This window comes from Ctenopharyngodon idella, chromosome 1, assembly GCF_019924925.1.
Source record: "Ctenopharyngodon idella isolate HZGC_01 chromosome 1, HZGC01, whole genome shotgun sequence".
NCBI classification, from domain to species: domain Eukaryota; kingdom Metazoa; phylum Chordata; class Actinopteri; order Cypriniformes; family Xenocyprididae; genus Ctenopharyngodon; species Ctenopharyngodon idella.
In genome coordinates, this window is record NC_067220.1 from 27,210,980 (window position 1) to 27,227,458 (window position 16,479).

Below are 16,479 nucleotides of genomic sequence, written 5' to 3' on the forward strand. Positions count from 1 at the left end.
AACTCTAAAGTATTCATTTGAATTATTTAAAACTTTCATGAACATTTCTTATGAAACAATGAAGTCAAATCACACCAGTGTGAATTTGAGGTTAAATTGAGTATGTGAATTTGGTTTTATATCAATGAATTTCACTTGTGTTCGCAGTTTCACACTGACTTTTCTATGGATAAGCTCACTTCAAATGATTGTGTTTACTGAACAAAACAGAAAACAATTTTTTAAAAATCATTTAAAATTTAATCTGTTTTCACTGAAAATGAATCCAGCTGGATGACAGAACCTTATTGCTTAAATGATAAATCTACAGTTTGTCACAGATTAAAAAAAACAAACATCAAGGGCAAAAACAGTACTGGATGTAAACAGAATAAAAAGAAAATAGTAAAACCCTTTCATATCACTTGTGAATTCACTCAAAGGTTCCACTGAAACTACCTTGTAGCTGAGCTGAAAAGCTTTTTAATTTAATTTTTGCTTTTATAATCAGAAGTACTGTGCTTCTTGGTCCTCAGGTGTCAGCGGTCAAGCTTGGGTTTTTTGGCCTTTGGTTCTGACTCTGGTACAGGTACACTAACCCCAGGGATCTGGAAAAGACAAAAATACAAAACTATTTTAGTAACATTTGAAAAGTTAATTTACCTTATTTCTACATTGTTTCGACTGTTTGAGCCTGATGATCTAACTTCTATCTAGAGATGTAGCTTATAATAATCAACAAATAAACCCAGGGGGAGATTTCACTACAAATATGCCATAAACAAAGGGGACATAAGGGATAAAGTACACTCAGATGGTCATTGTAAAAGAAACAAAGTCTAACTCAAATCACTATTTGTCCATTTATGTATTTGTGAAATAAATCCTTTACACCAGATGATGCACTGCAAGACACCAGATGAGGATTATAACACAGCCATTTATACTGTATGAATCAACAGAAACTATTGATTTGAAGTTCTGACTTTGAGTTCTTTTTTTGTTTTTGTCTTTTGGCATTTTAAGAGGAGAGTGGAAAGTGACACAAAAGCCATGAAACTAGACCAGCATAGGAGACTGGTCAATTATACAGTTTAGTGGACATTATAAAAACAAAAATTCACAGCTGAGATTGACCAATCAGAATCATATATTCCAGAGAGCCATGTAATAATGTGCTTGCAATGTCTCTCAACAAAAAAAACAAACAAAAAAAACAAGAAAAAACAAAAATATACCACTGGTTCGATGAGAGCCATCCTGATCCTCTGATGCTGGATGTTGGAAGCGTCAAGGCTAATTGTCACTTTGACTTTATCAAACATGTGGAAAGTGTGTTCTTCCACTTTGAGGGAAGGACCCTAGGAAGGAAAAAAAAAAAAACAGGTTTAACCACAGAACATTCATATAGAATTAAGCAATATCTCATGTAAGGCTAATATTGCCTGATTATGGGCTGCACAGACTGATGTCAAGATTTATGCGTACCTCAGAGTCAAAGGTGAGATGAGGACTAGGTTTGTCCTTGTTCTCAAAGAACACAGTGCCCTCCAAACCAAATTTAGGAATGAGGATGATGATGGCATTTTTCCTTACAAACAGAATGAAGCCTTCCTCATTTATGATTCCCCTATTCTTGAAAAATAGCTGAAGAGACCAGAGGAAAGACACCATGTTAAATTTTTTTCCATAAACCCATAAATAGTCAGGATTTTTTGGTGTTGATGTTAGTGCTTGCAATTTACCTGAGTGTGGAATGCCACTGAGGCTCTCTGTGCATACTGGGCCATTTTGTGTCTGTAGTTGAGGTTGCTGCATAAGGCCGACTGCTTATGCTTGTCCATCAGATCTGGGTATGTGCTGTCTGCATTAATAGCCACCGCTAACAGACGGTGAACTATGATATCAGAGTATCTACGAAAAAAGCAAGCATAAATGTTCAGTCAAGAAGGGTCAACTTATGAATAGGTGAGGGAAAAAAAAACAAAAACAAAAAAAAAAAAGTACATCATGATGGTAATCCATATAACCCCCAGTGGATAAATAAATATAAAATATATTTTTAACTTTTTTTAAAAGGTTAGTTCACCCAAAAATGAAAGTTCTGTCATCATTTACTTACCCAAACCCATAAGACTTTCGTTCATTGGAACACAAATTAATATATTTTTAATGAAATGAAGATTTCTCTCCCTCCATTGAAAGTCTATTCACCCAGAACTCTTGATGCTTCAAAACGTCCATAAAGGGATTGTAAAAGAAATCCATATGAATCAAAGTCTCCTGAAGAGACGCGATAACTTTATATGATGAGCAGATTTAATTTAGGTTTTTATTCACATACAAACATTGATCATTACACATACATAGAGAACATAAAGTTTAGTAAATGGAAGCTCAAACATGCTTGGCTTGACACGTGAGGACCAATGAGGTTTGTTCTCACGCAAGTACGGCCGAGCTGCCGTTGACCATACTTGATGTACTCTATGTATGTGTAATGATCAATGGTTTATATGTGAATAAAAGCCTAAATTAAATCTGAGACTTGGATTAAACTGCTTGATTCATATGGATTCATTTTATAATCTCTTTATGAATGTTTTGAAACTGTAAGATTGTAGATGGAATAAACTTTCAATGGAGATACATACATTTTATTAATATCTTAATATCTTTTTTTAGATTTCATTAATATCTTCATTTGTGTTATGACGATGAACAAAAGTCTTATGGGCTTGGAATGACATGAGAGTGATTAACTGATGACAGAATTTATTTTTGGATGAACTAACCCTTTAACTATAAACCATTGCTTCCTGCCAACTGTCATACTTTGTTTTATGAGAGGGTCGAGTTTACTTTCGATGTGAAATCAAGGGTGTTATAAAGTGCTGGTCCTCTGTGCTTCTGTGTCACTTCTCGAGTGAGCTTCGTAATGTGTTTACGTCACAGTTCACAACATGCTTAGGTTTACGTCAAGTGTAAACTCTCTTGTGAATGCAAGTAACCCTCTCATAAACGCAAGAATGACAGTTTGTCGGCAGCAATGGTTTATAGTTAAATAAGTTAAAAATAGTAGTATTTTTATACACAGACGACAGGCTTTTTGCTTCAGCAGACAGATTCATCCACTGGGATTGTATGGACTACCGTCAATGTGTTCATCTGAAGAAAGAAAGGTATACATTTAGGACGGCATGAGGGGAAGTAAATGATAAGAGAATTTTCATTTTAGGTTTGACTATCACTTTAGATTGATTGACAGGGTTCCTACACATTTTCAATTTCAAAATTCTATACTTTTCCAGACACAAATTTCCAAACCTCTCTGTAGATTACTCAGATCTTATTTAACATAAATGGTTCATACAGCATTATATTTGGTATATAGTACAAACATCTAAATATTTTCTTGGGAATTTTTCCATTGGTTTTCTCAAATTGATAACATTCTTACATGATGAGAAGAAACCTAAAACGCTTTATAACTCGAGCTGAAATGATTAGTCGACATTATTGACTACGTCGACAACAAAAAATAGTCGTTTGAACTCATACGACCTATATTTAGAGCCTGCAATAACACGGTTTGACCAGTGGGGCGCTGTAGCGCAACTATAATGTAATAATCATTCAACATACTGATTAATCAGCGAATAGTCGATTAATCATTCTAATAATCGTAAGATAGTGTAATGTGTTGCTGGTTTAAGTGGCGCACACATTAATTTAGTGAAGTTCAAAAGAGACTAGCTTATGGTAAAGACAAATAGTTTTGCAGAATGAAAATGTGCACCTTGAATTCATTCAGTCATGTTTGATAATCACTAAATGATCACTAAACTTTTGCCATGAAATCACTGCTTGTATAATAGATTTATTTTTAGAAATTCTTAATTTTATATTTCAGGAAACTGAAATGGGAGAAATAGTCTGGAAATAGTCTTTTTCCATACTTTTCCAGACCTGGAAAATACTACAAATTCCATACTTTTCCAAACTGCGTAGGAACCCTGGATTGAATATATAACAATTTACAGGGACTAGTTTGTCTCACCTTCTGATGGGTGATGTGAAGTGTGTGTAAATGGGTGATGCCAAGCCATAGTGGTGGAAATCATTGTCCATGCCAGAGCAGAAATACACAGCCTGCATCATGCAGCGGGTGGCCAGAATCCTCAGCAGGGTGTTGAAGTATGGAAATCTCTCAACCGTTGCATTGTTTAGGGAATCGGCCAGAGCTTTGGCTGAATCTGTGTGGACTTCGATGTCCTGATGAAAAGAAATAACATGGCAAAAATTTCAATGAAATTGACCAAAACACTGCACATATTTAAAATTTGGGATGATTATATCTCTCTAGATGGGTCATAGCATGATGCCTTGACTTACACAATACACAAAAAATATTCACTGGTCGCCAACCACTTATTTACAGACCATGATATACTCACAGGGCAAAAATGTTTTTTGTTATTTTTACCCCTGAGTGAATAAGTTTGAAATGGCTATGCAATGGTATACTTTTTGCAAACATTATGACACTGCCCATGCTGGGAGCCGTGTTTAGATATGTATATGTGCTGCTTCTCAATAGCACAACAAAAACAACAGCAATGAGAAAAGAACAAATCAATAAAAGTATCCGTTTATAGGGATGTGGGTATGTTTGCACCAGCTCTGCAATTCAGTGCATTCATATTTTTGTCCCCGTATCTAATCTCGACCAACTGAGTGAATGAATGAACCTAAAAAGATTTCCATGTCATAGACAGTGAAGCCCCAGAGCACCCACATATTAAGTAATCAACACGGATCACTGGCAGTTTGAAGACGTTTAATATGCACTATGTTTAAGGAAAATTAGCCTTAATGATGTAACCTCTAGAAAAATACTCTGACTTTAATCTTAATGAATCTTTTTGGTTACTGTAATCAAAAAAAATTCAACTGGGATCAAAATTAACATCACTATTATTTGTAAAAGGTGTTTAAAGGGTGCCCATGAAAATCAGTTCTAGCTGACAAATATAGGAAATATTGGCCCGCTAAAATTGATTTTCATGGGCACTAACTAAATAAAACAAAAGTTTTATGACACTGGCTTGGTTTAATGCTGGTGTTTGTACACTTGGTGAAGTTAATGGTATAATTTCCACAGCCAAAACCCCAAAAAAGCCCTTCTACATTATTGGTAAGTGCGCACTTATGCGCCGCCTTCTTTGACATGGAAATCTTCTTCGGTTCATTTCTTCTGTTCAGTCCGTTGAGGTCAGATGCGAGTAAAAACATGAACACGGAGAGTCGCTTTATATATGTATAGTAGGAGTGCAACGGTTCTCTGTAAAAAAAATCTAACCGTACCGTTCTCCACTTACGGTTTGGCACGCACTTGCACCACAGTTCATCTCGAATGACGACACATCTATAGGCTAATACGGTTTGTGGAAAATAGCAACGTGGAAAACAGACAGACAGAGTTCAGATAATGTATGTTTCAGTCGATGAATACGCATTCTGGACAAACAGTCACTCTTTGTAAACTTTGTTCAATGCAAGTGCCGTATGCTTTATGACCAGTCACTAAAGCCGTCATCAACCAGGTGTTGGTAGCGCGCAAGCGCAGGTGAGACCTGGATAGCACACGTTGCTATCTGTGTTTACACTAAACTCATTTAAGCCTTGCTAATTTAAACATTCAGGGCAGAGCAAGACGCGAAAGAGAACTCGTGCGCGCTATGAGAAGATTTGTGTGTGCGCTCATCAGAAGCGTGCACACGCTTATCTCAGACAGCGCGCAAATACAGAGTTCTCTTTCAAGTGTGCTTAAATGGACAAATTCATACAAAAATGATATCAACATGCCCGTCTTGGTGAGTATCCTAGCAAACATAGTTGGTTATGTCTTAAGTGAATGTATAATAGTCAATAAAGACAACGCATGTAGAACAGTAGGCTATAAGTAATGGATCGTGCATTATGTCTTAAAGAGAAAGAAGCCTATTACTACTGTCTGTGTTTTTAATGTTAAACAACAAATGACTAAGAAACCACTTACTTCTCTTGACTGAATAGCTTTTGTAACTTCAATAATGATTAATTTTTATTTAATTTATACAGTGAAGATAATATGCAGTGTTATTTTATATTATTTTATTCATTTTCTATACCTGAAAGCTACTGTTAGAGACCTGAAAAGCACTGTTTATTTTATTTAAATATTTGCTCTATTGTATTTATTTGTACTGTTGCTTGTAGTTAGATTATTCGTTCTTATTATCTTTATTTTTATTTGACAGTTGTCCTAGTTTCCCTGAACATAGTATGTGCTAGCAAAACACATAGTATGTGTAACAAAAAAATTAGACCCTATACATTAGGGGTGCAATGGTTCAGAGCATTCACTCACCCTTGACTTTGCAGCCTTGATGAGGATGTCATAGTTCGATGGTGGTGGTGAAGGGTGTTTCCTCAGTAAGGCACATTCTGAGAACTCATCATAGATCTTCTGTGCTACAGAGATATTTGCCAACAACATGAACTCCTCCACCATAGAATTAGTCTCCCTGGGGAAATATGTAATGGTCAGGTAACACTTTATTTCGATGGTCCACTTTAGACATTCTACTAACTATAAGTAACTTTGCAACTATATATCAACGAACTCTCATTAGAATATTAGTAAGCTGTCTGCTTAATATCAGGTAACACTATTTTGAAGTTCCACCAACAGACATTCTACTGACAAGTAACTTTGCAACTATGAGAGTTAGTTGATATGTGGTTGCAAAGTTACTTATAGTAAGTAGAATCTCTAAAGTGGACCATCAAAAAAAATTTAACTTCCAGAATCCAGACAAAGATAGGAAAAAATTATTATTTTTCACCATAAGAAATAACAGAAGAAAACATATTTTTAAGACTTGAAGGCAGAAAGAAGTATATAGAACTCACATCAGTTCTTTGGTCTGCAGATCTATGGGGTCATGTGTCTCGCTGTCTATATGGAAACGTACTTCGGGAGATGAGAGTGTCAGCGCTCTGAAAAATGGTAAAATAAGCAACCCTTACAAACTGTGTCAACGTAAAAGGTTAAAGACTGCTTCTGTTTCACAGCTGAGTTTCAAAATTACAGATCTAGTTAAAAGGAAATACCCTTTGTCAATCCTCCGGCCTTTTAAGATCTTGGCCAGTTTGTTAAGGCCCCTCAGGCTCTTCGTGATGTCATCATTCATGGTGGTGTCATCGATCCTCATCTGAGCTTCGGCATATGTAAGTGAGGCCTTACAAGACAAAACAACACCACTTCCTTACAGACCATCATAGACCATCGTTTTAAACCCATTTTTGAAAATAAGATGCAGCATACCTTGGAGTTAATGATGCTCTTGGTGAAGTGAGTTTTGATGATTTCAGCATTGTGGTTCATTTCCCAAATACAAGAGAATGCTAACCTGAGGGTACAAGTGATCATTAGACAGTGAAGGTTTCAAAGCATATTTACTATGTAAATAAATAATAAAGAGTGTATACAAAGGGTAATCACATAATCGCATGAATAATAATAGTTTCATAGAAAGCACACCTCTCAACATTGGACCGCAGAGAGCACAAGTTGGAACTCAGAAGTTCAGGAACCATGTCAATTCTCTGTGGAAAGAAATGACTATTTATCACAAAAATTAATGAAGAAAGTAATGTGCACAAAACACTACAAGATTAAGCCTACACTACCATTAAAAAGTCTGGGGTCATTACAAAGTTTTTTGAAGTCTCATGCTTTACCAAGGCTGTGTTTATTTGATAAAAATATACAGCAATACATAGTATATTAATATTTTTGTGTAAACCGTGATACTTTTTTTCAGAATTCTTTGACGAGTAGAATGACAAAATATCTTAAAATATCTTTTTTATAACAATGTAAAAGTCTTTACTGTCTTTTTTTTTTAACCATTTAATGCAACCTTTCTGAATAAAAGTATTAATTTACTATTAATAGTAATAATAATCTTATATGTAATCAATAGTTTTACTAAACAAATCTAATTTAAAATGAGTATTTCTGGTTTTAGCTTTTGACCCAGCCAATCCATAATCTGTTGTGTCCACAAACAAGTACCTTTCCACAAAGGTAGACTGTAGTGCCTCGGCTTGCTGCCTCTTGATCTAGTGCGTTTCCGGGCCGAATAAAATGGCTGACATCTGCTATGTGAACACCAACCTAAAACAAAGGCACACCATTCAATACAAAAACCCGAGGGAACAGCACTACTACATTCTCTTTACCTCTCGAAATATTTCACACATACCTCCAAATTTCCATTCTCCAGTTCCCGACAGTGAAGAGCATCATCAATATCCGTACAGCCAGGAGGATCCACACTACACACAAAGAGGTGTCTGAGATCTGCTCTGACCTTTAACTCCTGCAGGAAAACACAGATAAATATCAAGCCTTAAGCATTTCCAGAGTTATAATGGAACATTCTGACACAGCAAAGCCTTTCAAAATACATGACTGCCCTACCTCCTCAGAAATACTCCAGGGCATCTTGGGAAGGAAGCTAAGAACAGCCTGAGAGAAGGGCTGGTGAGGAACATCATGTTCTAGAAGAAGCACCTCAGTCTCAGTCTCTTTATCTCCCGCAGTGCCAAGGTTTTTCACAAAGTGACCCTGAGAGACATTGAGAAAAAAAAAAGAATATAAAGTGATCTTGAAGTGATCAGTGGAATTTTAGAATTCAGGCTTTCGGACTCAAGCTATGTTTAATCATTAATTTAAAACAGTCTGACTAAAGATGCAGAAAAAGTGCCTATTAATACACAATATGCAGGACTGATAATCCTAAATGCAAGCTTGCATCAAAACACTGCAAAAATGCATCTCTGAGGGAAATCTGTTGCCTAAAACTCAAGTCAAATCAGCATGGCATCATTTGTATGAAGTGAAGTGTAAATCACTGACTCTTACATTTGGGTATCTGGAGTTTTTAGGCCAGCCATCTATAGCAACCATAATCCTCTGTCCAACCAGAGTTGCGGCTTGTCTGGTCTCAATACGAATACGTGGGATTCGTCGGTCTGCTGGGGTGAAAAGGTGTTTTGTTGCCTGGTTTTTAAATTCAAAACAGTTCATTAATGCAATGCATCAGACAAACATATCAAGAGATCAAGAAAAAGAGATTGTTTAAATTAAAAAAAATAATAATTTTGCCTTTTAGGTTTTGATGTGTATGCAGCAGTAATGTAACAGTCATCAAAATACAGTGACTACCATTCAATGAACAGATTATTCCACCACCACTTTTCATACTTCATTAGTTCAGACTACACTAATCACTCAAAAGTACACTAATCAGAGAACACTCAAGATTTTTGAAAGTTTTAGAAAGAAGTCTCTTGTGCTTACCCGTTTATTTGAACAAACACACAGTAAAAACAGTAATATTGTGAAATATTTTTATAATTTAAAATATTTGTTTTCTGTTTTATTATATTTCAAAATGTAATTTATTCCTGTGCTGACAAAGTTTTCAGCACCATTACTCCAGTCTTCAATGTCACATGATCCTTAAGAAATCATTCTAATATGCTGATTTGATAATCAGTTATTATCAATGTTGAAAACAGTTGTGTTGCTTAATATTTTTTTGGAACCTGTGATACTTTTTTCAGGATTCATTGATGAATAAAAGGTTAAAAAGAACAGCATTTATTCAAAATATAAATCTTTTCTAACAATATAAATCTTTACTATCACTTTTTATCTATTTAACACATCAGTGCTGAATAAAAGTGTTTCTTACAAAAAAAAAAAAAAAAAAATTACTGACCCCAAACTTTTGAACGGTAGTGTATATTGTTACAAAAGATTTCTATTTTAAATAAATGCTGATATTTTTTAACTTTTTATTCATCAAAGAATCCTGAAAAAGTATCACAGGTTATAAAATAATATTAAGCAGCAATTATATTTTAAAGTATATTAAAATAGAAAACCATAATTTTAAATTGTAGTAATATTTCCCAATATGCAGCCTTAATGAGCATAAGAGACTTCGTTCAAAAACATTAAAAATAGTAATGTTTCCAAACTTTTGACTGGTAGTGTTTATATTTTTTTTTTTTAAAGAAAAGAAAAAATGCTTTTATTTAGCAGGGATGCATTAAATTGATCAATAGTGACAGTAAATATTTTGAAATACAATTGTTTTGTAACAATGTAAAAGTATTTACTGTCACTGTTGATAAATTTAATGCATCTGTGCTGAATAAAAGCATTTTATTTTTCTAAACTTTTGAACAGTAGTGTAAGAGAACCCCAGAAAAACACTATGGATTTACAATCACCATTTGTGCTATTTTGCTTTGTATGTACCAGGGAAAACATTCAATTCAGCTCTGAGCAGGACAAAAAAAAAACAAAAAAAAAAACTGTCAAGATCATGAGAGTAACTATATCTTATCAACTGCCAAAATAATTTAAAGCAAGCTGAAAGTTGTCTTTTGAATCGGCAGAGCTCAGTTACTGTAAACTGGCTAGAGGGAGGGCAAAAAAAAAAAAATATATATTGGTTTATATTATTGTGTAGTGGTGGAGCATTGTTACCTCTTTGATCTGTGACTGTGAGAGCATCCCACAGAAAGGCCTCCAGTTCCTCTTTATAATGCCCACCACTCGTCCAGTGGGCTTAAGAGCGCTAGATTCTGATGCTACACTCTTCAACTACAACACAACAGCAAAGAGTCAGTACACACATTACAAAGGCATCATTCAGATCACAAAAATATACAAACGCATAATACATTATTAAAGTAAAGAGTTTTGATTCAGCTACACAGTGACTTTAGACACATTTAGACACATTAGACACATTTAGACACATTAGACACATTCTAGTAATTATATCAACTGTTGATCTTATGGGACTTATCCTACCTTATTCTCAGTCTCATCTTCCTCAGCATCTTCATCATCTGGATTATCATCCTGCAGCACAATAGATGATGGAGCAACCCAGCGTTCTTTGGGAAAGAGTTCAACAGCCACTACATCCTGATGCACAGCCCGGTTTAAGTTCTGAAAGCCTTGAAGTAGAACCTGACAGAACATATAAAGTTACAAACATTCTTAAAAAAAACAGCAAAAATGACTGGAAATACAATAATTTATTTTATAAAATTAAAATAATCAGTGGTTTATCTTTCTTCATGATAGCCTGCCTACCTCATTGGTAACCGCCCCCTCTCTATGTATAAAGACCGTACCCTCCAGATAGTTATCTCTGCTGGCATGAAATGTGCCCTGAAGAAACATTCCGTTCTTAATGCCAGTCTGAATCCTGGATAAGGGCAGGTGCTCTGGAAAGAGCAACTTACTGCCAGTGATTTCATTCTATAGAGAATCATAAAAGAGAAGTCATTATATAAAACAATAAAATAATATACAAAAACTAAAAGCTTTCTTGATTATCCTTCATCACATTGTACGCACTTGATCATCAGGTGTCAATGCAAGCCTGTCCACAAGCTCAGGGTTTCCAATCAAGCTCTTAATATACTCTTCACCTACATGAGAAATTAAAAACAAAACCTGCATTAATTTTTAAATCTGAAATGTAACAATTATGCCAATATCCTTGATTAAGGTTGTCAATTAAAATTAACAAATTTTAAATTAATGTGATTAATTACACTACCATTCAAAAGTTTGGGGTTGGCAAGATTTTTTTATGTTTTTGAAAGTCAACAAGGCTGCATTTATTTAATCAAAATTCTAGTCTTCATTGTCACAATGTAACATTTCTTATTATCATTGTTGAAAACAACTGCTTAATATAGTTACTTAAAGGTAGGGTAGGCAATGTTTTGCGATCAGCGCGTTCTGTAAGGCTATGCAGAGTTGTAGACAGACAGTCACAGAGAGCCGCAAACAAACAGCAGCCGGGTCATTGTGTCAAATCAACCAAATTTCGGAAACTTCCCTGGCTCAAATTTTGATTTTGTTAATATTTTTTCTGTAGAAAGACAAACCTTTAAAATGAAGACACCAAAAGGAAAGTTTGTTAAGAACCAGAAACTAAAAGGATATTAAGATTTCTAATATTTCAGTTACAGGCATGCAAACTTGAGGCAAACACAACAAGTGCTTTTTGACATTTTTGAACTGCCACTATTGGCATATAATGCAACAAAGATGGCTAAAGTCAACAGATTTTACTAATAGACCTACCAATCTCTGTGTAAAAATAAAATAATGATGCTGCCATCTTTCTAAAATCATTTTTACACTCCTCTAATTTGGCTCCAAATCTCAGGTGAAAATCATTTTGTCATTTGACCCCCCTCTACAAAATAGTGGATTACTCAGTAAATAAACCTCTGACATTTAACATTTTGGTTTTTATCACTATTTATGTGTGTCTTACTACAGAAAAAACATTAACAAAATCAAAAATTTAAGCCGGTTGAGTTGACACAGAATGACCTAGCCACCTTTTATAGTTCCTTCTGAACCAAAACAATGAACTTATGCTGCTTTCATGCCATGTACGGTCATTTCATAACCGTAATTAAAGGGTTAGCTCACTCAAAAATGAAAATTCTGTCATTAATTGATTACCCTCATGTTGTTCCACACCCGTAAGACTTTCGTTCATCTTCGGAACACAAATTAAGATATTTTTGATGAAATCTGAGAGGTATATGACTCGTCCATAGACAATATAATCACCACTTTTAAGGTCCAGAAAGGTACTAAAGACATTGTTAAAACAGTCAACGTGACTGCAGTGGTTCAACCTTAACATTACGAAGTGACAAGAATACTTTTTGTGCGTTTAAAAAAAAATAAAAATAAAAATTATTATGTGCTTTGAGACATGAAGCAATTTAACGCCATCTCTCATGGCATTTTGCAGAATCTGCTCTGACTGTGTGAGTTCATGTGTTTTGGAGGAGGCGTGACTTTAGAGAGTGCAGTCTAAAGGGAGGGTGGGATCTCATGCTTGCAAAGCTAGCTTGCTATTGCTAGCCTCTCTGAAATTGCCTACCCTACCATTAACAGCTGTTCAACATTCATGTGGAAACAGTGATACTTTTTTTTTTTTTTTTTTCAGGATTCTTTGACAAATAGAGAGCTCGAAAAAACAGAATTTATTTGAGATAAAAAAAATATATATATATTTTGTAAGCCTATAAATGTCTTTACTGTCACTTTAGATCCATTTAATGTATCCTCACTAAATTAAAGAAATCACTTCTTTCAACTTTTGAAAGTTAGTTTTTAATAGTTCATTATCCCCCCAAACCATTAAATTAATTCGATCAACTAAATTCAAACTAGCCCTAATAAAGACAGTACTTCAAACTTACAGTGCCACAATGACATCAAAAACAGTAACAAAAAAAGTGTCTCTTACATCTGTACACAATCAGACCATGCTGCTCTGCTTTTTCTTTATTAGCCCGGTCATTGGTCAGCAGAACCACTTTCAGTGGGCCATTATCAGTCGCTTTAGCCAGGTGATCTGTGTACCACTTAGCAGCGACACGGATGGCTCGATCATTACGATCGTTAGCACTTTCCCCTTGCTCTCGTTCAATGAAAGTCTCCCTTTAATCAAAGATAATTATGAGGCACTCAGATGCATTTAAGAATGTATTCAAGTCAAATCAAAAGCATGTCATGAACGTACTGTTAGGACAAGCTTCTCAGGATGTGTTACCTGTGATGCTCATTAGTGAAGGTGTAGAAGTGCTTTTCCTTATCATGAATAGCATCCTTGATTCTTTTGTAGACTGTGGCGCTCCTGTGTCTGACCTCTTGTAAAACGGTCTGAAGAATGATGACGTTCCTGATCAGAGGGTCCTCGAGGATGTCAATCTGTCAGAATTGAATACCAAATCAGTTATGTCTCATTTAAAGCAAGATACTCCAGGCAAAACCATTGTTTTTTTTCACGCATTGGATTTTGAGATTTTGCCCCCATAAAATCTTCTTTCAGAATAGTGGCAAAACATCCAAAATACACATTTAAGTGATTTTATTACACCTTATACTTCCTTCTGTCGATTTCAATTACAATACATATCTTCAAAGGATGTTTTTTCAAAATGAGTTTTTTCTCATGCAGTGAGCCAGAAATCTCCACTTCAGTAGCACTTACATACGCCAAACTCTCCCAGTTTTATTCCCATCTGTATTCTTAAGGATTGTTCATACATCATTCGCCTGGTTTATATAACATTTTACTCCTTATAATTTTTTTTCTAGCTGTTGACATTTTTTTCTGATTTATGGAGTGATAAAAACAAATATCCCCCAATAAAACAAAAATTTTGAATCTAGCTTTATTCAAATATTCGGAATTCTGTTCAAGAAATGTTTGTAAATCAGTGCATATTTAATTAGATGTAGCTTCATTTGCATATTTAAACTACATTTCAGAAAACCTGTAACACAATAATTTTTTTGAATATACTGTGAATAATCAAGTGGTAAAGTATGGTGATACTTTGCAGGTTTTTATTTTTATTTTTTATTTTTATTATTATTCACCTGTGGTGTCTTGCCTAGCAATTTTTTTTTAAAAATCCAAAGTGACATGAACTTTGCAATTGCAATATCCTTTATTAGGCTTACAATTATGATAAAAAATATTTTTTGTCATCTATACTAAGAATGCAACCTTTAACCTGCCGAAAACTGGACAGAAAACATTGCCTTACCAATGTGCAATAGGTTTCTTTGGTGTTTCATGTTATGGCACACACTGACTAAACAAAAAGTCATCTGATTCTTATACAAACATGTTGATATGACAGTTAATTGTTTACAAAAACAATCAAATAGACACGTTATTATTAACAGCTAATTAAACTGAAATGAGATTAAAATTAATGACCATATACCTGATGTAAAACCACATTGGTGTCTGGGATTAAATAGTGAGGATATGAGCACAGGTTACTCTCTATGCACGCGTCCTCTTGTAGCACTGGAGCTTCATCTTTGCACTCCTTACAAACTTCACTTCCGCACCAGATGTCATCTCGGAGGTAATGTTCGCGCACTATTTTCAACACTCCACCAGAGCGGGTCTTCTTCACAAAAGTTTTGGATTTTAACATGGTCCAAACGACTGTATCGACAGTGGTTTTGAATAGCTGTTCCACCAAAACACACCACACAGATAACCCACGTGTGTACCCGTGCGCCAACTAAAGATTATTCCGGAGTGATTCAGCGAGGCAAAAAGTTTTTTGTCTTATTTTTGAACAGCACTGCACTTAAAACACACCTATAAAATGACACACAGTGTATTTGTTATAACTGTTATACTACCGGAAGGCAGCCAGAGTGTGTTTTGTAACGGTTCCCTTCCCGTTCCAAACACTCCAAAATGTTCTGGTTGGCCATTTTGATGTTTACAATGGGGTGGAGTTAGAGATGAGTAGGTCTTCTCTTTCTTCACCTTATTACACCACTAGAGGGAGATAGAACCCTTATTATCCAGACTATGCAGGTCAATGTGTGGAAAGTGCGGCATAGCTAAAATGTCGTTTAAGCATCATTTGACTTGTCCCAATGTGTTTTTTTTTTCTTTTGTAATAAACACATTTCCTTAATAAAATTTGTTATTCTGTCCCTCTGCTCACAGCTCCTGATTTGCTTCCTAAAATGCACACTGATTTGACTCTCTCAGGTTCAACCAGCACAGCTGATTCTCTTGCAGGGTGAACGATGCAAAAGGCAAATTTAGTTTGAGTAAATTTGCAATGGAGCATTGCTGAAAGCGTTTTTCACAACCCTCCTAAATGTCTATAGGCTAATTTGAAACAACATTTAGTCCTTGAGCAAATTGAAGCTGTTTATTAAAAAAAAAAAAAAACATTAGGCCTAATTTGTTTTTAGTTTTTTTAAATGAATTATTATTATTTTAAAGTCATCATTTTATAGGTCAAACAAAGGCAAAATCACAGTCTTTCCCCACCTACCCTGGTTGAAAATTACTATAGGCCTACCAACCATAAACCATAAATGACCATCTTGGTCCAGTATGGTTCATAATTCTTCATCATAGCCACAATTTGGCTATTAGGAAACATCCAAGCTCACTCTCCACATGACATGGTTTATTCCATGCTACCTCAATGGCTAATTATCATAATCCATCCAAACTATTTTTAAAATGTTTTGACATATTTGCTCTTTTTATATGTTCCATTGCTCTATGCGTTCTGCATAATATTAATAACAACATCTAGGCCTATGTGTTAAATAAAATTTGATAATGAACAATTTGAGACCTCTAAGAGCTTATTTATGAAGATGTTATATTCCCATTCAGTACTGTAAATAAATATGATTATTGTCATAAACATAAACAATGTGTAATACAATATTGGAGATATAAACATTTTAATGTAAGCTATTTGTTTTCAGAGCTTAAAAGTGGTTGGTCGTGTTCAAGTTTAAAGAGCTTAGCTTTA

At 34.9% G+C, this 16,479-nt stretch overlaps 1 protein-coding gene across 1 annotated transcript; it reads right to left on the reverse strand.

Moving 5' to 3' along the window:
* Positions 1-217: 217 nt before the first annotated feature.
* Positions 218-15,395, reverse strand: dis3 (DIS3 exosome endoribonuclease and 3'-5' exoribonuclease). Its single transcript, XM_051898008.1, has 21 exons — positions 14,899-15,395; positions 13,713-13,870; positions 13,407-13,600; positions 11,480-11,553; positions 11,213-11,380; positions 10,925-11,086; positions 10,595-10,711; positions 8,957-9,094; positions 8,513-8,659; positions 8,295-8,411; positions 8,105-8,206; positions 7,568-7,632; positions 7,352-7,436; positions 7,138-7,265; positions 6,937-7,023; positions 6,392-6,548; positions 4,040-4,254; positions 1,725-1,893; positions 1,468-1,626; positions 1,218-1,340; positions 218-587 (listed from the first exon to the last, which is right to left on the reverse strand). The coding sequence occupies exons 1-21, from the start codon at positions 15,115-15,117 to the stop codon at positions 519-521; spliced, it is 2,853 nt and encodes a 950-aa protein (XP_051753968.1). The 5' UTR covers positions 15,118-15,395; the 3' UTR covers positions 218-518.
* Positions 15,396-16,479: the final 1,084 nt, after the last annotated feature.